The 26925-nt window shown below is 45.0% G+C and overlaps 2 protein-coding genes across 6 annotated transcripts in view; one reads left to right on the forward strand and one right to left on the reverse strand.

The window, feature by feature from the left end:
- Positions 1–3249: 3249 nt before the first annotated feature.
- Positions 3250–17274, reverse strand: FCF1 (FCF1 rRNA-processing protein). Of its 2 annotated transcripts, none has more exons than XM_062181795.1 (8): positions 17199–17274; positions 16868–16935; positions 15092–15163; positions 13874–14022; positions 11825–11897; positions 7130–7217; positions 5843–5937; positions 3250–3456 (listed from the first exon to the last, which is right to left on the reverse strand). In XM_062181795.1, the coding sequence occupies exons 1-8, from the start codon at positions 17199–17201 to the stop codon at positions 3408–3410; spliced, it is 597 nt and encodes a 198-aa protein (XP_062037779.1). In that variant the 5' UTR covers positions 17202–17274; the 3' UTR covers positions 3250–3407. The 2 variants fall into 2 exon arrangements, with proteins under 2 accessions (XP_062037779.1, XP_062037778.1); XM_062181794.1 differs by lacking the exon at positions 17199–17274 and adding an exon at positions 17112–17178.
- A 19-nt stretch (positions 17275–17293) lies between these two features.
- Positions 17294–26925, forward strand: part of AREL1 (apoptosis resistant E3 ubiquitin protein ligase 1) — a 56381-nt gene continuing 46749 nt past the window's right edge. For 2 of the 4 annotated variants that reach the window (XM_062181797.1, XM_062181801.1), the window contains exon 1: positions 17294–17471. The gene's annotated coding sequence lies outside the window, so the exon portion shown is untranslated. Of the gene's footprint in view, positions 17472–17528; positions 17545–26925 lie in introns of those variants that run through there. The other 2 variants (XM_062181798.1, XM_062181800.1) reach the window with 2 other exon arrangements.

Here is a 26925-nt window from a genome sequence, read left to right on the forward strand (position 1 = left end):
TACCCGCTATGTCACAACCCCAGCCCCTAATGCCTTTTTATACGTATGTGCCACATTGTCTTTACTGAGGCACTTTAAAGTCAATCATCGGTGTATCACCAAGGAACCAACAAATGGAATCAGGCTTCAGGACATCCAGAGTTTTCGTTTTAATGGATCCTGCCAAACAGCTTTCTAAAATGGAGAAATATTTGTACTCCTGTTGGCATGATATAAGTGTCTATTTCCCTACACCCTTGTTCTATTTACTGGAAAGTGTGATCAGGGCATCTTGTATACAAATCTGTAATTTTAATACATTCAAAATTATCAATTTTTTTTTAAAGATCTTATCTGAAAGGCAGATTTAGATAGAGGAAGACACAGAAGGACGTTTTTCATCCACTGGCTCACTCCCTAAATGGCCACAAACAGCTGGGGCTGCGCCATGCAGAAGCCAGGAGCCACAAATTTCTTCTAGGTCTCCCAGGTGGGTGCATGGGCCCAAGCAGTTGGGCCATTCTCCACTGCTTTCCCAGGCTACTAGCTGGAAACTGGATGGAAAGTGGAGCAGCCAGAACTTGAACCAGTGCCCATATGGGTTGCCAGGGTTGTAGGCAGCAGCTTAACCTGCCATGCTACAATGCTGGCCTCCCAAACTCTTCTTTTATGGCTTTTAGATTCTGCTTCTTAATTAAGAATTCTATCTAAAGGTTATAAACACATTTTTTTCCTTGTTACCCACTCCTCCCCTCCCCCTTATAGCTTAAGAAAAGTTTTGGTTTTGATCTACTTGAAATACATTCTCACAAATCATATGAAATAGGAATCTAAATTACTTTTCAGTCACTTTGCCATTATAATAGTAAAATAACCACTAACATTCACCTTTTATTTTTTAAAAAAAGATTTATTTGAAAGTCAGAGATCCTTGCGGCGCCGGCACACCGGATTCTAGTCCCGGTTGGGGCACTGGATTCTATCCCAGTTGCCCCTCTTCCAGGCCAGCTCTCTGCTATGGCCCGGGAAGGCAGTGGAGGATGGCCCAAGTCCTTGGGCCCTGCACCCGCATGGGAGACCAGGAGAAGCACCTGGCTCCTGGCTTCAGATCAGCAAGATGTGCCGGCCGCAACAGTCATTGGAGGGTGAAACAACTGCAAAAGGAAGACCTTTCTCTCTCTCTCCCTCTATCCACTCTGCCTGTCAAAAAAAAAAAAAAAAAGAAAGTCAGAGATAGGGCAGCGCCCTGGCTCACTAGGCTAATCCTCTGCCTGCAGTGCCAGCACCCCGGGTTCTAGTCCCAGTTGGGGTGCCAGATTCTGACCCGGTTGCTCCTCTTCCAGGCCAGCTCTCTGCTGTGGCCCGGGAGTGCAGTGGAGGATGGCCCAGGTCCTTGGGCCCTGCATCCGCGTAGGAGACCAGGAGGAAGCACCTGGCCCCTGGCTTTGGATCAGTGCAGCACATCAGCTGCAACGTGCCAGCCGTAGTGGCCACTTGGGGGGTGAACCAACGGAAAAAGGAAGACCTTCCTCTCTGTCCACTCTGCCTGTCAAAAAAAAAAAAAAAAAAAAAAAAAAAAAAAAAAAAAGAAAGTCAGAGATAGATAGATCTTCCATCTGTTAGTTCTCTGCACAGATGGAGAGATGGAGAGTTGGTTCTCTGCACAGGTGGCCAGGACTGGGCCAGGCTGGAGCCAGGACAGCTTCATCCAGGTCTCCCATGAATCACTAACATTCATTGGATGACACTTGAGCCAGGTACTGTTCCGTTTAACCTCACCTGATTGGGCTTGTTTTAAGGATTAAACAAAATATTTTAAAGAGAAAGCAAGAAAGGCACTTAATGGTTATGTGGTTTGCTCAACATTTATAAATACTGATTGATGGAATCTGAATTCTAACCCTAACAGAGTAACTCCATACTATCTGGCCTTCTCATACAATTTCCTTCTCCCATATTTGAAATGCCACTTATAACATACCAAATTTCTGGGGCTGGCACTGTGGTGCAGCGGGTTAAAGCCCTGGCCTGAAGCGCCGGCATCCCATAAGGGCGCCGGTTCGAGTCCCAGCTGCTCTTCTTCCGATCCAGCTCTCTGCTATGGCCTGGGAAGATGGCCCAGGTCCTTGGGCCCCTGCACCCATGTGGGAGACCCAGAAGAACCTCCTGGCTCCTGGCTTTGGATCGGCGCAGCTCTGGCCATTGCGGCCAGCTGGGGAGTAAACCAGCGGATGGGTGACCTTTCTGTCTCTACCTCTCTCTCTAACTCTGTCTTTCAAATAAATAAAATAAATCCTTAAAAATATATATACCAAATTTTCATAAATACGTAGGTCTGTGAGTGGACTTTCTATTCTGTTTCAATATCTATTTATTTTTTTAAAAAATCATTTTATTTATTTGAGTCAGAGAGGGAGAGACAGGGAGATTTTCCATCTACTGGTTCACTCTCCAAATGGCCACAACAGCCAGGGATTGGTTAAGCCTAAGCCAGGAAGGAGTTTCATCCAGGTCTCCCACGTGGATACAGGGGTCCAAGCACTTGGGCCATCCTCCTCTGCCATCCCAGGCACATTAACAGGGGGCTGGATCAGAGGTGGGGCAGCTGACTTGAATCAGCTCCATATGGGATGCCAGCATTGTAGGAGTAGGCTTAACCTTCTGTGCCACAGCACCAGACCCCCTTCCCCCACCCTGTTTCTATATGCTTACACTACCATTTAAAAGCTCTGATCTGCTATCTATCCTATTTAAAATTTAAAAACATACTACTGACCTCAGGATCAAGTCCAAACTGTTTGGCATGCCATAAGGCCTCCCCCCAGATCCATCCCGGAGTCTCAGAAGTGGGTACGGGCCTCTTCCCCTGTTGGTTCCCATGTAGCTCTCTGCCTGGGCCAAGCGCATCGACGCCTGGGGCATTGCATCTCCACGCTTCTCTTTACAGGGCTTCCTGTGCTCCATCTTCTCTCCCTCATTTATAGGGCAAGCACCTGTGTACTGTTAACTCAAATATCATCACCTCCAACCTTCCCTCCCTCCACAACCAACCAAGGAAAAAGAAGTCATTCTTCGCTCCTTTGTGTGTTAACAACTTCCCCGACACTTTCACCCTGTCACCACTATCTCACGGTACTTACTCATTTATGTTTTTCTCCCCCAATAATATGAGTGTCTTGAGAGCAGGACTGTCTCTTCTTCAGTATAAAACTGACTATCAAATTATGTAAGCAATAATTCGAACATCTGCTTATATTAAATATGACAAGTTTCAAGTCAGGATAAAAAACTGAATATATTTCAACAAATTCAGTTCATAATACAGCAAAAGTGTGTAGAGAATAGTAATTCCTGCTATAGCATGTTTAGTGAATTGGCAACAGATAAAGTTGGTCGAAGGAAGGCCAGGACACTTTGTCTTGGAAGAATTAGAACCGAGGGGCTCCATAATCATCCGGCATTCGCTCGATGTTGTATCTGAACAGGACAAGAAATTAACACTGGTAAGAAGGTGGATAAAGATCCCATCTAAAACCACATCCTTTACTGATTCCAACACTCTGACTTTCATTATTTATTCATTTGAAAGTCAGAGTTACACGGAGAGGCAGAGACAGACAGAGAGACCTTCCATCTGCTGGCTCACTCTCCAGATGGCTGCAAGGGCTGGGGCTGGGCCAGGCTGAAGCCAGGAGTTGGGATTTCCTCTGGATCTCTTATGTGGATGCAGAGGCCCAAGCACTTGGGCCACCTTCTGCTGCTTTCCCAGGCACATTAGCAGGGAACTGGATCAGAAGTGGAGCAGCTGGGACTTGAACTGGAGCCCATATGAGATGATGCCATCACAGTTGGCCATGTTACCTATGCCACAATGCAGGCCCCTTTATTTTAGAGGGACATTATAATGAACGATTTATAGGAAAATGCAGACTATAATGTGATATAATAATATTTATTCTTCAGAGTCAGTGTTAGAAGTAGGGGAGTCAGGATCTGATTCTAGCTAAACCCAACTCCTTAGCCCATCTACTTCCCACCACACTGTGCTCTCCTCAAGCTGAAAACGTGGACAATAACTGAGCACACACATGAAGGATAAAGAACACTACTGATGGGGCTGGCATTGTGGTACAGTAGGTTCAGCTGCTGCCCACAACACTGGCATCCCATACAATCAACAGTACCAGTCCTGGCAAAAAGGAAGACCTTTCTCTCTGTCTCTCTCTCACTATCCACTCTGCCTGTCAAACAAAACAAAACAAAACAGTACCAGTCCTGGCTGCTCCACTTCTGCTCCAGCTCCCTGCTAATGCACCTGGGAAAGCAGTAGAAGGTGGTCCAAGTGTTTGGGCCCCTGCCATCCACATGGGAGACCCAGATGGAGTTGCAGGCTCCTGGCCATTTGGGGATAACGAATGGATGCAAATCCTTTTCTGTCTCTTGTGGTTTTTTTTTTTTTTTTTTTTTTTTTTTTTTTTTTGAAAGGCAGAGTGGATAGTGAGAGAGAGAGACAGACAGAGAGAAAGATCTTCCTTTTTGCTGTTGGTTCACCCTCCAATGGCCGCTGCGGCCGGTGCATTGTGCCGATCTGAAGCCAGGAGCCAGGTGCTTCTCCTGGTCTCCCATGCGGGTGCAGGGCCCAAGCACTTGGGCCATCCTCCACTGCCTTCCCAGGCCATAGCAGAGAGCTGGCCTGGAAGAGGGGCAACCGGGATAGAATCTGGCGCCCTAACCGGGACTAGAACCCGATGTGTCGGCGCCGCAAGGTGGAGGATTAGCCTGTTGAGCCACGGCGCCGGCCTCTTGTGCTCTTTTAAGTAAATAAAATAAGATCTTAAAACAAAACAAAAACCAGGGCTAGTGCTGTGGCGCAGTGGGTAAAGCCACCGCCTGCAGTGACAGCATTCCATATGGCTGCCAGTTCAAATCCCAGGTGCTCCACTTCCAATCCAGCTCTCTGCTATGGCCTGGGAAAGAGTAGAAGATGGCCCAAGTCCTTGGGCCCCTGCACCCGGGAAAGAGACCCAGAAGAAGATCCTGGCTCCTGGCTCTGCATCGGCACAGCTCCAGCCATTGAAGTTAATTGGGGAGTGAACCAGCAGATGGAAGACCTCTTTCTCTCCTCTCTCTGTGTAACACTGACTTCCAAATAAATAAATAAATAAATCTTTAAAAAAATAAACACCAAAAAACAAAACCACCATTGATTAGCACTCTTCCATCAAAAAAGATGCTGTCAAAAAAATATCTTTCAAAAGATTTATTTCTGGGGCAGGCATTTGGCATAGCAGGTGGATTATCACTCAGGAAGTTAGCATCCCATATTGGAGTTCCTGGTCTGAGTCCTGGCTACCCTGCTTTTGATTCAGCTTCTCGCTAAAGTGAATACTGGGAAGCAGCAGGTGATGGTCAAGTACTTGGGTCCCTGCCACTTGTTTGGGAGACCCAGATGGAACTCTGGGCTCCTGGCTTTAGCCTGGCCCACTCCTGGCTGTTGTGGACATTTGGAGGAGTCAACCAGTGGATGGAAGATCTCTTTATCTGTCTTCCAATAAAATGGAAAAAAAATGTATTTTGGGCCCAAAAGATTAGCTTGATTTAAATTAATGCTTTATATTTAAAGCAATGTGTATTTCTTATAATCTTACTTTAACAATATGAATGTCTGCCTCCTCCCTAAATTCTATCTTTATTTTTTACCCTTGTTCTTGCTACTTTGCTTCATGTCTTCAAATTTAGTTATATAAACAATTGATATAGTAACTTCTTTCAAATGTTTGCTGTATAACCTTAAAATCTGATCTCATTTTAAATTGATATCACATATATACTTCTAATCACTTGCCCAATAGAAATTCCTCACCTGTGGTTAGAAATATACATGATAGGAACTCCCGGAATCTTCCGGATTCTTCGTTTTAGGTCCCGGTCAACTGTGGCCACAATGTAACACTTGTGCTGAAAGACACACCCAATGATTGATATTCACATAGAGTTCACTGAGTATGCTTAATGATCAGTGGAAAATTGTGTAACCACTGACTAGTCTGAACAATCTTCATTTTCACTTTCAACAGCAAAGTGAGTTATCATGATCTAATTCATATTTATAAAAGATATAACCAATTGCCTCGGCTAAATGGCGCTCCTAAGAATCTTAGAAGGAAGAAAACCACTTATAAGCTGTGAACTTTTTGTGTCTCACAAGTGGAAGGGACTTAGCCACACGAGGCAGACATTTCCTTAGTTGTGGGAAAACACCCGAGGGACTCTATGCAAATGCAGTATTAGAATGGACGGCACAACTGTTTTTCTGAATCTCAGGGTTTGGGTGAGGGTCTGAGACCTGCTGGTGGTGCAGCAAGGTTACCCCATGCAGCAAGAAGCAAGAACAGGACTTCCAGGATCTGAAGTTTTAACCTAACAGCTCTGAAAGCCACAACACTTAGCTGTTGGAAGCTACTTTGGGTTCTACTCTACTTCTTCATATCTGAATTTTCCAGTGGGTCTTAAGTTATAGCACGGTGTCAGCTGTGCTGTGGGAAATTAAGGGTCACCCAAGGGATAAAGCAGCTAAAGGGACGGCAGTGTGGTCACCAGATGATTTTCCTTAGCAGAGGGAGCTTCTCATACCAGCAATCAGTCAAAGAAGTTCTAGCGTGCTTGACAAGAAGGCCAGGATGGAAGTATTAAATCTACTAATTCCAGGTGTACCCAGGCACACTCTGGGGTAGAACTGAGAAATTCTGTGGGGGGCAGGCATACTGGAGAGGGACAAAATTCCTGAATGGGGAGTCAATGGAAATGGAACCTCACTTCAGATTCACAGGAAGGCAGAATCTGATATATCCATGTTAACTCACTGTAACCTTTTATAGATATTTGTGGAATAAAAAATCAGTACTTATACCCAGTAAATGTAGGAGCTGAGATCTGAAACCCATGTCTGCTCCTAAGCCTGTGTTAGTATAGATCTTCAATCCACTTTCTGAAGTAGATGAAGACACCCATACTCCTTAAGAAGGGATATGATATAATTTTCTTCGCTATTTATTTTCCTAGGTGCTTTACCGACTATGAACATTCAGGAAACAAATTTACTGATTTTTTTTCAGAGTGAAAAAAGTGAACACTGAACAATTGATGATACCTGAGTCACTCTCTGGACTAGGCAGTCATCTGCATAGGTTCCTTTGTGTGCGCACGGTAATCGCTCGAATCTTGGATCCTTGGCAATCCTGTTGGGTGACAAAAGTGGACTAAGTATCCGAGCAATTGGATTAACTTTTGGCTCTCCATCAATGAAGTACAAGGAATACTATCTTGGCAGATTTTCAGGCACCTCTAATTAGAAAGACAACTTATAGGAAAGGAAAAGACAGCTGTTTATGCTGTGGGTCATTTAATTATCACAAGACTCAGTTATATTATTTCCATTTTACAGGTTTGAAGAGTGTCAATTAATTTGCCCAAAGCTACACAGCTGGGAAAAGCCAGGAATCAGAACCTAATATTAATCCGGTCATTTCACTTTTAGAACGCTGTCTTACACAAATGTACAAGAATACTCCTATAGGTCTAAGGATGGTTACTATGGCGCAGTTTACAAGAGTGAACAACTATGGAGATAATCTAAATATCCACCAGCAAGGTAAAAGTTAAACACATTTTTAAAGAATGACGTAGAGCTGTATGTATGAATGTGGAAAGACCTATGAATAAACACAGAAGTCAATGTAAGTCAATACATACTTACATACTGAATATGATTCTGTTAATATAAATAAAAAAAATTTTTTTTTTGACAGGCAGAGTTAGACAGTGAGAGAGAGAAACAGAGAGAAAGGTCTTCCTTTGCCGTTGGTTTACCCCCAAATGGCTGCTGCAGCCAGCGCGCTGTGCTGATCCGAAGCCAGGAGCCAAGTGCTTCTCCTGGTCTCCCATGGGGTGCAGAGCCCAAGCACTTGGGCCATCCTCCAGTGCACTCCCGGGGCCACAGCAGAGAGCTGGCCTGGAAGAGAAGCAACCGGGACAGAATCCGGCGCCCCGACTGGGACTAGAACCCGGGGTGCCGGCGCCGCAGGCGGAGGATTAGCCTATTGAGCCGCAGCGCCGGCTTGATTCAGTTAATATAATACAAAGCCCTCTCATATTCTTTCTCTAGATTTGCATTTTTTTCCCACATAGAAAAAGAGCTATAGAAATATATGCTGGGGGCCGGCCCTGTGCTGCAGTAGGTTAATCCTTTGCCTATAGTGCTGGCATCCCACATGGGTGCCAGTTCTAGCCTCAGCTGCTCCTTTTCTGATCCAGATCTCTGCTATGGCCTGGGAAATCAGGGGAAGATGGCCCAAGACTTAGGCCTCTGCACCCATATGGGAGACCCAGAAGAAGCTCCTGGCTCCTGGCTTTGGACTGGCTCAGCTTCTGCGGTTGGAGCCATCTGGGGAGTAAACCAGCAAATGGAAGACCTTTTTCTCTGTCTCTCCCTCTCACTGTCTGTAACTCTACCTCTCAAATTAAAAAATTAAAAAATATATATATATACTCTGGGGCCAGCATTGTGGTGTAGCAGGTAAAGCTGCTGCCATCCCACTGGGTGTTGGCTTATGTCCTCGATGCTCTGCTTCTGATACAGCTCCCTGCTATCAGGGAATGGGAAAGGCAGCAGAAAATGACCCAAGTGTTTGGGCCCCTACTACCCATATGGGAGACCTGGATGAAGCTCTTAGCTCTTGGCTTTGGCCTGGCCCAGCCCCAGCCCCAGCTATCGTGGCCATTTTGGGAGCGAACCAGCAGATGGTTCTCTTTTTGTAGCTCTGATTTTCACATTAATACATAAATCTTATTCCATATCCTAACCCTTGTCAGTTGTCCCTCTTGGGTGGAAGAATGGAGAAGTGTGAATGTAGATGAAGATTTTTACTTTTTATTGTATGTATATGTTTATATTGCTTGACATAAAAAATTCAAATATATTGTTTTCATGTAAATTTGAAAGAAAACCCTCTAAGTTCGTGATTCCTTGAGCCAAGCTCTATTACATGATGAGGAGTCACTTAGAGGAATGAAAATGTAAGGTAGCAGGTAAGTACTAGGGACAACAAAAATACTCCACACTGCTGTAATTCAGTGCCAGGCCAACGTGAGGAGAATATATTTAGAAAAAATGACATGGAGATGATATAAGATGAAGATGAAAGAATGCAACAAGGAAAGTGAGGTGAGGAATGTTCCAAACAGGGCACCAGCCATCTGAAAAACAGTTTGCTGGTATTCAGGGGAGAGACAGCCCATCTCAAGGCTGGAGGAAGCGTTCATGGATTTGACAGTGGACTGGGGCTGGAGAGTCCCCAACGCCAGCTGAGAGGCGAGAGCTCCGTGATACCGAAGGGGAGCCCCTTGAAGATTTCTGAGATGGAGTGACATGAGCAAAGCTGTCTTGGGAACACTAAGCAGGCCGTGGCGAGCAGCACACAGCAGAGGGGAGAGAGCCTGCTGGCTGAGAAACTCGGCAGGCCAAGGTCTAGCAGGGATGGGGAACGTCTGGTCTGCAGGCTGCAGAAGGCCTGGGAAATCACTTGGTCTGGCCCTGCCAAGGCAAACGCAAGCTGGACTCGAAATCCAATCACTCTCTAGCAGGCTGATTTTTAAGCTGATGATTTTGTATGGTCTGTGAATTACATTATAAATATTCAAACGGCCCTTGGCAGAAAGACAGGTTTCCTAACTCTGGTCTATAGCTTTGTTCTGCATCTCACTCCTTTCTCATTGGGAACCATTCATCTCCTCCTCTCCACTAGTTTTTTTTTAAAAAAAAAAAAAGAAGAAGAAAAAGAAACAAATTATTTTTGTTTATACCTTCCTCCAGCTGACAACCCATTTCTATTTCTCTTTACAGCCAAACTTGGTGCCTCTACTTTCAAATACTGATACTTTTAACTATATATTATCACGAGATAAAGAAAACATCAAAATACCTCCACTGGTCTCAACAGAGAGGGGTCTTTTAGTATTGGAACTGTGATAAACTCACAATCTTCCAAAGCTAATTTTCACAAATTTTAACATTGGCAACAAACATGGTAAGTTGTTTTCTTTGAAGGGAGGAGTTCACAGCCATTCATTTATGAGAAGGGGCGGGCATTTAGTGCGGCAGGTAAGATGTTGCTTGGGACAGCCACATCCCAATTGGAGTGCCTGGGTTCAAGTCCTGGCTTCTGCCCTCCTCCCCGCCTTTTTTTTTTTAAATTTACTTATTTTATTTGAAAGAGAGAGAGAGGAGGGAGGGAGGGAGGAAGAGAGAGAGAGAGAGAGAGAGAGAGAGAGAGAGAGAGAGAGAGAGAGAGGTCTTTCATCCGCTGGTTCACTCCTCAAACAGTCGGAGCTGCGCCAATCCGAAGCCAGGAGCTTCTTCTGGGTCTCCCATGTGGGTGCAGGGGCCCAAGCACTTGGGCCATCTTCCACTGCTTTCCCAGGAGCACTAGCAGGAAGCTGGATAAGAAGCGGAGCAGCCAGGACTCGAACTGGCACCCATATGGATGTCTTTACCCGCTACACCACAGCACTGGCCCCATGGCTTCCCTTCTAATTCTAGCTTCCTGCTAATGTGCACCCTGAGAGTTACCAGGTGATAGCTTGAGTTCTTGGGTCCCTACTACCCAGGTGGGAGTCTAGATTGAGATCTGGACTCCTGGCTTCAGTCTGACCCAGTTCTAGCTACCATAGGCATTTGGAATAAACCAGCAGAGGGAAGCTCTCACTCCATCTGCCACTGTCTCTGTCTCTCTTGCCCTTCAAATGACTAAAAATAAATAAATATTTAAAAAACCTGCCAGTGGGTAGCAGTGAATACAATCAATACTAGAATTGTATGAGCCCACTGCTTTGGTTTATACTAAAGCAACAGCAATTTTGCAACCAGTATAAATGCTACCATGGTGAGAAGGGCAACATGTCAGTGTTATGATGAAAATGGTTTTGTGGACTCTCTGCCAAGATCTCTGAGGCCCACAGGGTCCACAGAAATACTTTGAGAACAACTAATTCCAAGGGGGCTTTCTGGAGTAAGACAGCAATTTCATTTTAAGATTTATCTATTAATTTGAAAGGCAGAACAACAAAAAGAGGGAGAGAGGGAGAGAATGAGAATCTTCCATCCGTTGGTTCACTCCCCAAATGGCTGCAATAGCCAGGTCTGCACAAGGCTGAAGCCAGGAACTCCACCATTCACATGAGCAGTAGGGCACAAGCACTTGAGCCATCTTCTGTTGCCTTCTCAGGCTCATTAGCAGCGAGCTGCATCAGAAGCAGAGTAGGGGCCAGCACTGTGGCATATCAGGTAAAGCCACTGCCTGCAGTTCCAGCATCCCATATGGGTGCTGGTTCTAGTCCCTACTGCTCCATTTCCAATCCAGCTCCCTGCTGGATTATTTATTTGAAAGTCAGAGTTACAGAGAGGGAGAGGGAGTGGCAGAGAGAGAGAGAGGTGCCTCCATCCACTGGTTCACTCCCCAAATAACTACAATGGCTGGGGCTGGACCAAGCTGAAGCCAGGAGCCAGGAGCTTCATTTGAGTCTCCCACATGGGTGCAGGGACCCAAGATCTTGGGCCATTCTCCACTACTTTCCCAGGTACATTAGCAGGGAACTGGATCAGAAGTGGAGCAGCAGGGATTTGAACTGACACCCATATGGGATGCTGCTGCTGCAGGTGACAGCTTTACCTGCTATGCCACAGTACTGGTCCTGGCCAAGAAATCTTTGGACAGCAATCAGATGAAGGAGAGTCAAAAGAATCTTCAATATACAAATCTGGAACAAACCCAGATTAGTTGTTTCCTACCTTAGTGCCACTCGATACTTCTGCCCCAATTTCTCAATTTCTGCCATTACACAATCAGTTATACAAGGAATACCTGCAAAAAAAAAAAAAAGCAAAAACACATTAGTAACACAACTTGTGAAAAATTTCTCTCTGAATTATATCGCGTTCAGAATCTTTAAAAGTCCTAGGAGCCTTCTGGAAGGACAGCAGAAAAAGAACTAGAGAAGAAATTCCTATTCATTAAGAAACTAGGGAACTGCTCCAACCCCATACCATAGATTCCAGAAAGTATCTGTCATGATCTGGGTGAAACAAATTATGTTTATTTTTTAAGATTTATATTTATTATGCTGGCGCCACGGCTCACTAGGCTAATCCTCCGCCTTGCGGCGCCGGCACCCCGGGTTCTAGTCCCGGTCGGGGCACCGATCCTGTCCCGGTTGCCCCCCTTCCAGGCCAGCTCTCTGCTGTGGCCAGGGAGTGCAGTGGAGGATGGCCCAAGTGCTTGGGCCCTGCACCCCATGGGAGACCAGGAGAAGCACCTGGCTCCTGCCATCGGATCAGCGCGGTGCGCCGGCCGCAGCGCGCCTACCGCGGCGGCCACTGGAGGGTGAACCAACGGCAAAAGGAAGACCTTTCTCTCTGTCTCTCTCTCACTGTCCACTCTGCCTGTCCAAAAAAAAAAAAAAAAAAAAATTATATTTATTCTGAAAGTCAGAGTTATAAAGAGAGAGGGAGACACAGATCTCCCATTCTCTGCTTACTCCCTAGATCACTGCAATGGACAGCAGTCAAGGTGCCCACATCTCACATCAGTGCCTGGGTTCAATACTTGGCTCTGCTTATGACTCTGCTTCCTACTAACGCAGAACCTGGGAGGCAGAGGTGACGGCTCAAGTTTTGGGTTCCTAGCACTCATACGGGGGATCTGGACTGGGGCATCAGGCACCGGAGGCTGTTGCAGGTATTTGGGAAATAAACCAGTGAATACAGGAACTCTATCTCAATGTGTCTCTCTGACTCTCAAATAAATTTTTAAAAAATTCTAAAGAAGGGGGCCAGCTCTGTGCCGTAGCAGGTAAAGCCGCTGCCTCCAGTGCCGGTGTCACATATGGGTGCCAGTTTGTGTCCTGGCTGCTCCACTTCTGATCCAGCACTCTGCTGTGGCCTGGGAAAGCAGTGGAAGATGGCCCAAGGCCTTGGGCTCCTGCCACCCATGTGGGAGACCCAGAAGAGGTGCCTGGCTCCTGGCTTTGGATTGGTGCAGCTCTGGCCGTTGTGGCCAATTGGAGGTGAACCAGTGGATGGAAGACCTCTCTCCCTTTCTCTCTCTCTGCCTCTCCTCTCTATGTGTAACTCTTCCAAGTAAATAAATAAATCCTTAAAAAAAATTCTAAAGAAGAATATGTATACTGAAAAACAGAACAGCTTTTCATTTATCCCCAACTTAAAAAATCTAGATTTCTGGGGCCGGCACTGCAGTGTAGCGGGTAAAGCTGCTGCCTGCAGTGCCAGCATCCCATATGGGTGCCGGTTCAAGGCTTGGCTGCTCCACTTCTGATCCAGCTCTCTGCTATGGCCTGGGAAAGCAGTGGAAGATGGCCCAAGTCCTTGGGCCCCTGTACCCACGTGGGAGACCCAGAAGCTCCTGGCTCCTGGGTTTGGACTGGTGGAGCTCCGGTCAACTGGGGAGTGAACCAGCAGATGGAAGACTTCTCACTCTCTCTCTGCCTCTCTTCTCTCTGTGTAACTCTGACTTTCAAATAAATAAATAAATCTTTTAAAAAAAATCTAAATTCTAAAATAGAAACTTTCCCACCTATGTTCAAAATCCATGTCCATAATGATGGTTACAGCACTCTGTTTTCTGAATTGTGAAAGCTCAATCATTCCCAGTCAAGGATGCATTAATTTCAATTTACTGAGAATGATCACTGCTGCACTGGCCACTGCAGAATAAATGGCCAGCAGTCCAGGTGACCGGAAGTCCACACCCCTCTTCATGTACTTGGATACATATGACTATCCTAAACAAACGCTGCAGAAATATAAAAGTATAATACTCACACTTGGCATATAGACAATCCATCATTGATTGTATTAAGTCCAGTTTGGCTTTAATGGAAAAGTTGATAAAGTTGGTATCAACGAGGATATGGTAAGGTGGGCCCAGCTGAGTGTTATATTGGAAGAATAAGCAGGAAGGGTGCTGGGGGCTGATGGAAAAAGAAATTAAGACCATCAAGTCACGTCCACTTGGCACTTTGGTGCATCAACAAAAACAAAAAAGCAAGTCTCTGGACAGGGTACTACAGATAAAACTTTCTCTTATTCATTGAAAATAAATCCTAAAAATGCAAGGAAGGAAATAACAGCATATCTTAATCTCAAGTGCACTTGCACACTTTATGAGTTTTTTTTAATATCCCCGGCTCTTCCTGTATCAGACACAGAACAGCCATGGGTACAGCGAGGTAGACCACAGCTGTCATGGTGAGAATGATGCTACAAGTTTGTCATTCTCACAGACTCCTAAAAGGGTTGTATGGAAGGTGACAGGGCTTGCCCAGAGTGAGGATTATGTACTATACATAGCAGGGTCTGTTTCTCACCTGAAAGCTCAAGATGTTGGGGCTGAATCTGAGGGTGAATCTGCGTCGCATTTTTAACAGTAGTTTATGGACCAGTACCCAGCCATGATGATATATCCATCATCAATGAACAAAATGAAATACTTATTTAAAAGCAATAATCTTTATTCTAAAAATAAACCCTTACTTTTGGTTGTTCCGTCTCTCTTTTATGCTGGTGTGTTAAACAACAATTAAAAAAAAAAAATTCTTGGCAATAAAAGAATTTAATAGGGTTCCATTATATTCCCAGGATTTCAGGGGCAATTTTGCTGCTCCCCGAAATATTGAAACCTTCAGGGGCCGGCACTGTGGCGTAGTAGGCCAAGCCTCAGCCTACAATGCCTGTATGTCATATGAGTGCCGGTTCGAGTCCTGGATGCTCCACTTCCCATCCAGCTCTCTGCTATGGCCTGGGAAAGCAGTAGAAGATGGGCCAAGTCCTTGGGCCCTTGCACCCACGTGGGAGACCCGGAAGAAGCTCTGGCTCTGGCTGTTGCAGTCATCTGGGGAGTGACCCATAGGATGACCTCTTTCTCTCTCTCTCTCTGAAGCTCTACCTCTCAAATAAATAAGCAGGGATTTCTAAGAGGCCTGTGGTTCTGAGAACATCGCTTCAAATTCCAAAGGAAAACCTGAAGCTTCGGTTACTCACACTTCTCTTTCCTTCAGTGCACTGGGGTCCTTCTTTTCTTTCTTCTTAGGTTTTAATCTATCCTTTTCTTTACTAAGAAGAAAAAAACACACAGTAGTTATAATCTCACTCTACAATTTTTTTTTTGGTACACAGAAGACATCCTACTTTGTAACTGCTTTAGGTTCACATCAGCATACATTTTCCAAGCAAATCACTGCAGTGGGAAGCAGCCTGGAAGTCTCAAAATTAATCAGTAAAGCCAGGATTTCATAAAAACTGTTAACAGGCAAATAAAAATTGATTATATTATCATTTCCTTTTTTTGTTAGGAGCTCTCATAACCAGGATCAAAACCCACAGCTTAGCCGGCGCCGTGGCTCAACAGGCTAATCCTCCGCCTTGCGGCGCCGGCACACCGGGTTCTAGTCCCGGTCGGGGCACCGATCCTGTCCTGGTTGCCCCTCTTCCAGGCCAGCTCTCTGCTGTGGCTAGGGAGTGCAGTGGAGGATGGCCCAAGTGTTTGGGCTCTGCACCCCATGGGAGACCAGGAGAAGCACCTGGCTCCTGCCATTGGAACAGCGCGGTGCGCCGGCCGCAGCGCGCTACCGCGGCGGCCATTGGAGGGTGAACCAACGGCAAAGGAAGACCTTTCTCTCTGTCTCTCTCTCTCTCTCACTGTCCACTCTGCCTGTCAAAAAAAAAAAAAAAAAAAACCCGCAGGGAAACAGGCTAACTTTTATCTTACCAAGACTCGGATCCTGTAAAAGTTGGAGGGGAAAGGATTCTCCCATAAGCCTCTTATAAAGGCTAAACCTTAACAACGCATACACAAAAGTTAACTGTTAGGTAGGAAGAAAATATTACTGATGGGGTGTCATTCTTAAAAATGACATAATAACTTCCCATTAAAGGCAGGCTGAGGAGCCGGCGCTGTGGCGCAGCAGGTTAACGCTCTGGCCTAAAGCGCTGGCATCCCATATGGGTGCTGGTTCGAGTCCCAGCTGCTCCACTTCCAATCCAGCTCTCTGCTATGGCCTGGGAAAGCAGTAGATGATGGCCCAAGACCTTGGGCCCCTGCACACGCATGGGAGACCCAGAAGAAGCTCCTGGCTCCTGGCTCTGGATCAATGCAGCTCCGGCCATTGCGGCCAATTGGGGAGTGAACCAGCAGATGGAAGACCTTTCTCTCTCTCTGCCTCTCCTTCTCTCTGTAACTCTTTCAAAAAAAAAAAAAAAACTTAAAAAAAAAAAAAAGGCAGGCTGAGAATACTTTTGAAGGCTCTAAGGACTATTCTCTTGTTTGGTGTCTCTTAAACTCACTGAAGCAGTTATTTAGGTCTTCTTTGTGACAGGGACTATCACAAAGGTGATCTGGATTCCTTTAAGATTTATAAAATGGAGAACTTTCCCATTCTCTTTAAAAAACATTTGAGGGTCAGATGCTGGAGACCCAAGACAAGTATGTCCTCTGACCTCACCATCTTTCAACATAGATCAAAAACGCATTCTCCCCCTCTGGGGAATGTTGTGCTGTAAGAAGATAAAGATTCGCATATGGACCTCTCACAAAACTGTTAGGATCCGTAAACGTAATGTGGCACATAATACAACCAGGTGTTCACCCAAGCAATGTTTAACTCCCAGGTCTTTCCCAGTGTAACTGTGTGACTACTACCCCATGAGAATACATCTAAGGCAACAACATTCAAAGTAAAAACAAACAAAAAGAAGCTTTTCCTACTTCTTCCCCCGTACCGCTGGCAACTAAGGACCCAGCTGATCGCGGACACTTACAGCCTCTCATCTCTTAGACTAAGCATTCGCTTCATGGTCGCATACTTCCTTGCTTTCTTCTGCTTCCCCTTGAAACAGAAGTCGTAAAGTTAAAAGAGTTGGAAACGCACTGCATTTTGAAAAGTCCCTTCTTTTTCCGTGTCCATTCCCGACCCCTCTTCCCGCGGATACACCCCTCTCCCCATTCGCTAAGGCATAACTGGCTCCGCTCGGGGGATTTTCAAAGACCAGAATGAGCACAAACTAGGGGAATGCGGGCGACATTCTGCCAAGCACAGAATCCCTCCATACAGTGGCCTCAGACAACCCAGTCTTGGACCCCCTCCCTTACCATGCTCTTGCCGTACTCTGGCTTCTTCCGGAATCACCGACAGCGCGACACTTTTACGTCATCTACTACTGTTTCCGGTAAAGGGTAGCCCGGAAGCGGAAGTCACTTTGGGAAACGGAAAAGTCCCGAGCCGGCTTGTCAGACCCGGCAGAAACCTGTACTGGGGTCTTTTAAGGGGTGAGGGTTGCTTGCTGGTGATCTACTGCTGGGTGTTGCTGTCACCTTCCAGGACGCCAGGGCTGCCGCTTCGCCGCGCTGCCACCCCCAGCTCGGGTAACGTTTCTCTCCAGCCCGAGGTGGAGCCCAGATCTGCCTGCACCAGGGTTCCAGGAGGAGGGAGCTCAGGGTAGGGAGGTCGGAAGCCTGGGGTACCCAGTAGTTTTGGGAAACACATTCTCCTCGTTCCCCAGCGCTCGGCATCAAGTCCCTGCGGTGCAAGCCTGTGGCTTTGGTGGCTAATCGGTGCTCCCAGCAGGCCCGGTGCTTCGTACCGCTAGGCGGGCGACCCTCCGCGAGTGGACACCGCGCGTTCGTCGCGGCGAAGAGGGGTGAAGCCGCGTTTGAGGGTCTTCAGGCTGTCGTGGACAGTTGAGGATTAGCCGGCGTATGTGCCTGCCGACCAGGCCAGGAAGACGGTGGGAGACGGTCGATATATATTATGAAGCCGTGGGGTACCTTACTTAAGGGGAAAGGGAGAGTTTGTGAGAACAAAAAGGGAAAGATAACTTGCTTTTTTTATTTTCCTTTTTCTTGAATACCTACCATGAGTTGCAGCGGTTCTTATTCTTTTAAAGATCGTATATCCTTTAAAAGTCAGTGGAAAGGCAGGGGCAAATCTTTTAAAAATGGGCGTGCATACCCACCGTGGGTCCTCTAGGTCTGTAAACTTGAGCTTTAAACACCTCTGTCCTGTACGTGTAATTTACCTTCTCTGACCTTCACAGTCACTTAGGCACCGTCGTTTTGCACGTGGGGAAGCTGGGGCCCAGACTTGGTCTGTTTGGATTTAGTTGAACCCAAAACCTATTCTTTTCTCATTACACGGTGTTATCCTGGTGGCTGGAGGCCAGAAAAATTATCAGATAGAAAAAAAGGCGGTGTATTGGTTAACATGAACTTTCTAGATTGATGGGAATGGGGTCTCTCACAGGCTATATGTCATTGAGTGGATTAATCTGGGTGGATTAATCTGTGCCTCAGTTTCTCCATCTGTTAAATGGAGATAATTATAGTAGTCTGTGCCTTACAGGAATGTCATCAGGACTTAGGGTGAAATATGAAGTTCACAGAACGGGGGCTACCACGAAATAAACCCTTCCAGTATTTCCTGTTAGCGTTGTGTGTCTTCCAACGTAGAGGAGTGTGGTTAGGGTTGGAATTTTATGCCAGTTTTTTTTTTTTTTTATATAGTCAGTCTATTTTGGAACCTGAAGGTGGTGATAAGCCTTGGAAACCTTATTAAGTTTTCAAGTTTTGAAGCCTCGGTTGCAGGATGGTTTCTTGGGTTGCATTCCTCCCGCTTCGTTCTCTTTTGGGCATGCGTTCAGATAGCTTCATAGTTCACATTTCTGTAGGCTTTGAATTTTGCTGTTGAAGAAGTTTTCTTATTGAAGCATCTGCAGATACTGTATGTGTCTGTTTGAGGTTACTGGAGTTCCTGATCGGAACGGCTGTCTCTTGCCAGCCCGTCATTCATGAGCAGAGCTGACAGCAGCCACTTTTGGACGTCTTTGTGATTAGGCAACACATTTTTTGCAAAGGTGGTCAGTTTTTTTTTTTTTTAACATTAGTAGACTGATTATATAAAGGTTCAGAGGGAAAGTGTGTATAATCAAGTAATAATTTGCATTTAAATTATTTCAGCCTCTGCTGCCCTTCATTGTGGCCTTTTGGGGTGTGCTTGCTTGTTCTCTCCTCTCTAAATCTGCCTTTCAAATCTTAAAAAGAAAAAAATAAATTCAAGCATTGACAGAAAAACACTCCCTTGATAATGTGGATCCTTAATTAATTTTGTAATCCATGGACAATAAGTTTTTTTTTAAAACTTAGTTTTTATTCTGAGAATTTTCTGATTTGCTTGATTGTTTCTACTTGATAGGGAGTAAATTAGTGTAGGAACAACATAGGGGACCAGAATGTACTTAGAAAAATAGCTTTTGTTATATTGTAATTTATTGCAATGTGAGGTTTTTGTAGCCTGGGATTAAAGCACTCAGATACTTTATTGCATTCTTTGGGGTGGGAAGTGGGGAGGTGGTGTTGATTTGTGTTGAGTGGGAGTAGAAAGTAATTGCTTTTGGGTACATACTTGTGAAAAGAAATTATTTTAGTCCTTCTCAACAGTCAAGAGAATTGTTTTGATTTTCCTGCAGTCTTAAAGAGAAAGAATCTCAAGACATTGGACCCGTAATTGGGCTTGGACTCCATTCCATTCTCTAATTGGTCTAAGTTACTAATTTAAGTTGATAACATTTCTTTATAAATTGTTATGGATAATGAAAGAACATCTAGTATTTCACTGTTAGTAAAGTTTAAGCAGATTCACTTTTGTGGCTATCAAGGAGAACAAAAATAATTTTAAAGTATTTTCTTCTTTTTCAAGTTAGAGCTTTTACATTTATGAGTCACATAACTTGGCTTCCCCCTCCCCACCCCCAACGAATATTGGTTGCTGTTAATTGTTTTTCAATTCATTGGACTGCCTCTAGTTGAGGCAGCTTGGTATACATGGTCTTGATGTTGAACTGGTTTGTAAGGATACCTCAGAGGGAGGCTGATGCTGCATGCTTATTTATCCAGAAAGCATTTCTGGAGGGCTGTTCTGCCTAGGCAGCGCGCTAGTTGCTCTCCCTCCAAGTGTTCAGTCCTGTATTGGAAAAAGTCTGGTGAACAGTTATGGCAGGAGGTTCAATCAAGGTTTGTGAACTGAAATCTTTTAGCAGAATCATAGCAGCTGTTCACCTTTCTAGAGGTGGCCCAGATCAGAGTACTGTTGTGCAATATTTATTTAATAGGTCAATATGCCATATAATAGATCAGATTTTATGACCTTAATGGATTCTAGTGTATCATTTTACTTTTTAAATGGTTTTAGTCATAAACTAGACTTAGGTTCAAATTTCAGGTTTTGTCCTCTTTTTTTTTTTTTTTTTTGAAGAGTTCATTCATGCTTAGCCTTCACTAATATTTTGTATATGCTTGGGCATGCACACTTCTGCTCGCAGAGTGTGTGTGTGTGTATGCATGTATGTGCATGTGCGCATGCCTGAGCCCTTGATGTGTGTTATATCAGCATGGTCAGACTGTTGCCATGAAACCTATGAGATAGGTTTAGTAGAGAGACATGACTATTCATTTAGTTTTTAGAAGCTAATGTTATGGTAGATTCATACTTTATCATTTAGGCTAAATAGAACAGCACTGGATGACTTAGATGGATTTTTGCTACCTTGAATGGTTGAGGAGTTTGCTTTGGTTTTTCGAGCTTACAGCTGAAGCATTCATTTCAGTGCAGTTTTCCTACTAATATTGAGATGTTAATAGTCAACATCTGTTAATTGAATTTTCTAGTCATGGTACTCTTTAGTTAGAGGTAAGGTAGTGTAATAAAATACAACATTCATTTCCTTTAGTGTCCCCTTTTAGCTAGAGATCCAGCCCATGTTACTTGAGCCTTTCTCTTGTCCATTTTGGGAAGATCCAATCCAAGGATATTCCCTGGTGTATGTAGTGAAACTATTAGAAAGAGAAAGCAGCTAAAACTTGCCAATCTAGTTTTTCACATCTTGATGAAGAGGGAACTCATCTGGGCTATGCAAATAATTTAGAGGAAAGGGTTGAAAAAGATTTTTTTAAAAATATTTATTTATTTATTTGAGAGGCAGAGTTACAGACAGAGGTAGAGACAGAGAGAGGTCTTCCACATGCTGGTTCATTCCCCAGATAGCCACAACGGCCAGACATGGGCTGATCTGAAGCCAGGAGCCAGGAGCTTCTGCTGGGTCTCCTACACAAGTACAGGGGCTCAAGCACTTGGGCCATCTTCCCCTGCTTTCCCAGGCCATCAGCAGGGAGCTGGATCGGTAATAGAGCAGCCAGGACTCGAATTGGCATCCATGTGGGATACTAGTGCCGCAGGTGGAGGTTTAACCTACTACACTACAGTGCTGGGCCTGAAAAAGATTTAAAAGTGCTTTTAGCCCAGCATTATCAGACTTGGGGCAGTGATTAGGAAACCATGGTCAGAATCCCAAGGGAGAGTGAGAATGTAAAGTTGGAAATCATGTACAAGTTAAAAACTTTTTATTGTGGAACAATTTTAAATTTATAAGGTGTTGGACAGATAGTCCAGTGTTTCTGCATGCCTTTTACCCAGCTTCTCCTAATGTTAATTTCTTACATAACCATGATGCATTTGTCACTTCTAACAAATTAACATTAATATAGTACTGTTAACTAAAGTATGGACTTTATTTGGATTTCACAGATTTTTTTCACTAATGTAGTTTTTCTGTCCTGGGACCCAATTCAGAATACCACGTTGCATTTAGACCATGTGGAATTTTGATAAATAGGTTGAGATATCAATGAGTGCTTTTTTTGTGCTCTGTATGTGGTCCAGTAATCTCTGACCCGTGCTGAAGAGTGAGTCATTGACCATGAGAATAAATAAATCTGCATAGGTAGTATTTTGTATTCCTTGATTCCCAGGGCGCTGTTAACTCCATGCAGGCGTTGGCTTTTCTCCCAGGAGAAGCTGGGTTTGCTCTCCTGAGAACTACAGGGAGTCCTGAGTGAGGTACCCGTCCTGGGCTCCAGTAATACCTGCACTCACCTCAGAGATTTCATTACATGATTACATGCGAGGATAATGGATTATGCACTTGTCTGTTATCTTTACTAAACTATGGTTCTAAAGGGCTGTGGACTGTTTTACTCATTTTGGAACCCCCAGGGCCCAGCATATTGCTTGGCATGTGCAAAATTCTTAATACACATTGGAAGAAATTAATAAATCTATGGTTTTTTTTTTTCAAGATTTATTTATTTGAAAAGCGGTCGGGTGTGGGGGAAGCAGGTAGAGATCAGTCTATGTTCCATCTACTGGTTCACTCCCCAAATGGCTGCAGTGGCTGGAGCCAGGAGCCCAGAACTCCATCCATGTCTTCCACATGGGTGGCAGGGGACCAAGCAATTGGGCCGCCATCTGCTGCTTTCCCAGTGAATTAACAGAGAGCTGGATCAGAAGTGGCGCAGCCAGGACTCGACCTGGTGTTTGTGTGGGGTGTTGGCAGGGCCATGGAGGCTTACCCTGCTATGCCACAGTTCAGGTCCCAGGAAGTTTTTGCCTGGTACCATGGTTTACAAGGTCAACTGAAATGTTTTACTGAGTGTCTCCTTCAAGTCAACCTGCTGCTGGCTATCATTTCTGTGACTGAGTTTTTTCTCCCTGGAATCTTTTTTTATTATTATTATTTTTTTTATTTTTGACAGGCAGAGTGGACAGTAGAGGGAGACAGAGAGAAAGGTCTTCCTTTTTGCCGTTGGTTCACCCTCCGATGGCCGCCGCGGTAGGCGCGCTGCGGCCGGCGCACCGCGCTGTTCCGATGGCAGGAGCCAGGTGCTTCTCCTGGTCTCCCATGGGGTGCAGGGCCCAAGGACTTGGGCCATCCTCCACTGCACTCCCTGGCCACAGCAGAGAGCTGGCCTGGAAGAGGGGCAACCGGGACTAGAACCCGGTGTGCTGGCGCCGCAAGGCGGAGGATTAGCCTGTTAAGCCACGGTGCCGGCCTATCCCTGGAATCTTAAACAGAGAACCATACGGTGCACATTTAAAGTTGTTCTTCCTTTCAATTACGTAAGCACTCAATTTTCCTTAAGAGTAGAATTGGAAGTAGTGGATTGTAGTAACAGCAGAAAATTTTGGTAGCTTTTTAAGTCTGTGAATGACAATTCTAGTTCATCCCACTGGGCTGCAGGTCTGGCCTTTTGCCTGCCACTTCATGCACAGTTAATGAAATAACAGCTTCCTAAACTTATTGAGGGAGACGGCTTGTCAGATTCAGAGAATTAGTTTAAAAATCTTGCTGTAATAGCCAAGACTCAGTGGCCCAGAGTCACCTAAGCATGAAAGCTGCCATGGGATGGGAACGTGGGGGCCTATCTTAATTCTGTGGATCGGCACAGTAGAGTCCATTCAGCATACAGAAAAAACATCAAGATAAGAGGGAATAGTAAGTTGAAGCCAATTTTTCTTTTTTAAAAAAGTACTTAAGGGGGTGGCATTGTGGCATAATGGGTTAAACCACTGCCTGCAATGCTGGCAACCCATATGGGCACCAGTTTGATCCCCAGCAGCTCTACTTCTTATCCAGCTCCCTGCTAATGCACCTGGGAAAGCAGTGGAGGATGGCCCCTGCACCCTTGTGGGAAACCCGGATGAAGTTCCTGGCTCCTGGCTTCGGTCTGGTGCAGCCCTGGCTGTTGTGGCCATTTGGGGAGTGAATCAGTAGATGGAAGATCTCTCTGTCTCTCCCTCTCTCTCTGTAACTCTACCTTTCAAATAAAATAAATCTTTAAGAAAAATACTCAAAGGAAATTTTGAGTAAAACTGTATGAATTTGCTGATTTAGATACCATCCTTCATCCTGAGCTGAACTTGGCTCCAGGAAGACTGACCCAGTGGCATATTTGTTGGATGAACGTTTAAAGGGGATACCAGGGGAAATAAAAATTCTAGCAGAAGGAATAGAATTGTGGTTTTAAATTCATATAATTCCAGTTACTGGCAGTTACTACTTGTGACTTTCAAACAAATAAAATGTTTTAAAGGGAGGACGGGGGAGAGATTGATTTTCCATACGCTTCACTCCACAAATGCCTGCAGCAGCCAGGGCTAGGCCGGCCTGAAGCCAGGAGCCTGGAATTCAGTCTGTCTCTTCCGTGTAGGTGTCAGGGACCCAATCACTTGAGCCATCACCTGCTGCCTCTCGAGTGTGCGCTGGCAGGAAGTCCGAGTGAGGAACAGAGAGGACTGGAACCTAGGTGCTCCCATATTGAATGTGGGCGTCCCAAGTGGCATCTGAACTGCTGTGCCAGTGTCTGCCCTGTTGTGCTGCTTTTTGAGAAGGCTTATTTCTGGTCATTTTCAATCAAGTCACTTGTCAGAATACAATGAATTTCAATTAGAAAAAGTATGAAATAATTTGTGAAAATGCGTGAAGCTCTTATTTTCACTTGCTCTCAGTCATGTCTAGGAGATCATCTTTTATTCCGCTTTCCACAAGTTAATACCTGTATCACCATGGCATTTGCTGTGATTAAAAGTGACATTTTTCAGGGGCCGACGTTGTGGCATAATGAGATAAGCCACTGCCTGCATTGCTGGCGTCCCACGTGGGTGCCGGTTCGAGTTCCGGCTGTTCCGCTTCCAGTCTAGCTCTGCTAATGTGCCTGGGAAAGCAGTGGAAGATGGCTCAAGTCCTTGGGCCCCTGCACCCAGGTGGGAGACTGGGATTACCTGGCTTTGGCCTAGCCCAGTCCTGACTGTTATTGCCATTTGTGGAGTGAACCAGCGATGGAAAAATCAATCAAATCAATCAATCAATCTCTCTCCCTCTCCCCACCTCCCCCTCCCTCCCCCTTCCTCTCCCTCTCTCTCTTTCTAACTCTGAATTTCAAATAAATAAAATAAATCCTAAAGTAACATCTTTCAAATTCAATTTATTTGATCAAATCAGTGAATATCAAGAAAAACAACATAATCTCTGATATACAGAGTCCAAACTAGTACTCTTTATGTATTGGTAATTTTTTAAAAAGATTATTATTTATTAATGTGAAAAGCAGAGTTACAGAGACTGAGAGAGAGAGAAAAAAAGAGAGAGAGAGAGGAGGGGGTCTTTCATCCACTGGTTCACTCTCCAAATGGCCACAACGGCTGGAGGTAGGCCTATCTGAAGCCAGAAGCCAGGAGCTTCTTCTGGGTCTCCCACGTAGGTATAGGGGCCCAAGGACTTAGGCCATCTTCCACTGCTTTCCCAGGCCATAGCAGAGAGCTGGATTGGAAGTAGAGCAGCCAGGACTCGAATCTGAACCCTTAAGGGATGCCAGCACTGCAGGCAGCAGCTTTACCTGCTATGCCACAGTGTTGGCCTTTGTGTTGGTAATTTTAGAAGCTAATATTTTCTTGATTTGGGGTAAGGAATGTGACACAGACATGGATGAACTAGTTTTCTATTTTGTTTTTCTTTAGATGTCCCATGAGGTTGCAAAATGAACAATGGTAAATTGTTCTTTCTTATTCTTGTTTTACTCACGTTGCTTTGACTTATTTTCCTACTTTCTCTGAGCCATGCTGAGAATGAATAGCAAATTATATTCCAGGAGGCAGTTGTGCCTAAGCTATGCTTTTGTGTATACTATTTATTTCATTTTTAAAAAAGATTGATTTATTCACTTGGAAGACAGTTACACAGAGAGTGAGGGAGTGGGAGGGAAAGAGAGAAGGTTGAGGGGAGAGAAAGAAATATCTTCCATTCACTGGTTCATTCTCCAAATTTCTGCAATGGCTGGGGCTGGGCTAGGCTGAAACCAGGAGTCTGAAACCCCATCTGGGTCTCCCACGTGCCATCTGCTGCTGCTTTCCCAGATGCATTAGTGGGGAGCTGGATCCAAAGTGGAGCAGCTAAGACTCAAACCAGCACTCATATATGATGCTGATGTTGCAGGCATCTATTTTGAGTTGGAAGAATTCTGGTTTCCTTAAGAGTATGATGCAATAGAGAGAATTCACACTGAATTTTAAAATGTAGAATTACTTTTGTCAGCTTAACCTTTGTAAGCCTAAATTTTAGTTTAACCAGTGAGCAATGATAAGGCAACTTTCTCTAGCCTCTTCATGTCCTGTGTTAGAGTGATACATTATGAGGAGAGTGCTTCTATAAAAGCTTCTTTTTTTTTTTTTAAGATTTATTTATTTATTTGAAAGTCAGAGTTACACAGAGAGAGGAGAGGCAGAGAGAGAGAGAGAGAGAGAGAGAGAGAGAGAGGTCTTCCATCCGCTGGTTCACTCCCCAATTGGCCACAACGGCTGGAGCTGAGCTGATCTGAAGCCAGGACCCAGGAGCCAGAAGCTTCTTCCGGGTCTCCCATGCGGGTGCAGGGGCCCAAGGACTTGGGCCATCTTCCACTGCTTTCCCAGGCCATAGCAGAGAGCTGGATTGGAAGTGGAGCAGCTGGGTCTTGAACCAGCACCCATATGGGATGCCAGCGCTTTAGGCCAGGGCGTTAACCTGCTGCGCCACAGCACCGGCCCCATAAAAGCTTCTTAAAACCAGAGGGTAAGTAGTTTTTTGCCTTGGCCTGGAGGTGCATGCTGTGGGCTGTGTAGTGCAGTTGTTACTTTAAAAACTAGTATCAAAGATACAGAAGTTTTGTGTCAATTCAAGGAGACAGGGAAACTAAACATCTGTAAATTTAGGCATGCCACTTGTTAGGTTGAAGAGGAGGAAATCTGTTGAAAGGTAAAGTTCTTTTCAAGTTCAGAAGTAGACTAAAATAGTATCTGGTAATGTAGAAGGATGGATTTGGAAGAAACAAAAGCATAATAAAACATAATACACATGAGATAAGTGGAATGCAAATACAAGTAGTTAGCAAAATCTTTTACAATTTGGTAAGAGGGGCAAGTGCTGTGCAGTCTGTTAAGCTGCCTCTTGGGACTGTC

The sequence above is a fragment of the Lepus europaeus genome, chromosome 22, assembly GCF_033115175.1.
Source record: "Lepus europaeus isolate LE1 chromosome 22, mLepTim1.pri, whole genome shotgun sequence".
Taxonomy (NCBI): Eukaryota; Metazoa; Chordata; class Mammalia; order Lagomorpha; family Leporidae; genus Lepus; species Lepus europaeus.

Bases quoted from the DNA above. Each gene is read 5' to 3' on its own strand.
- FCF1 (XM_062181794.1), bottom strand. From the start codon at position 17,156: ATGGAGGGATTCTGTGCTTGGCAGAATGTCGCCCGCATTCCCCTA. The intron at 16,936-17,111 runs GTTTGTGCTCAT...TTCTGTTTCAAG, and splicing joins ATGTCGCCCGCATTCCCCTA to GGGAAGCAGAAGAAAGCAAG. The intron at 5,938-7,129 runs GTATCATCAATT...TGTGTCTTTCAG, and splicing joins TAGTCCAGAGAGTGACTCAG to CACAAGTGTTACATTGTGGC.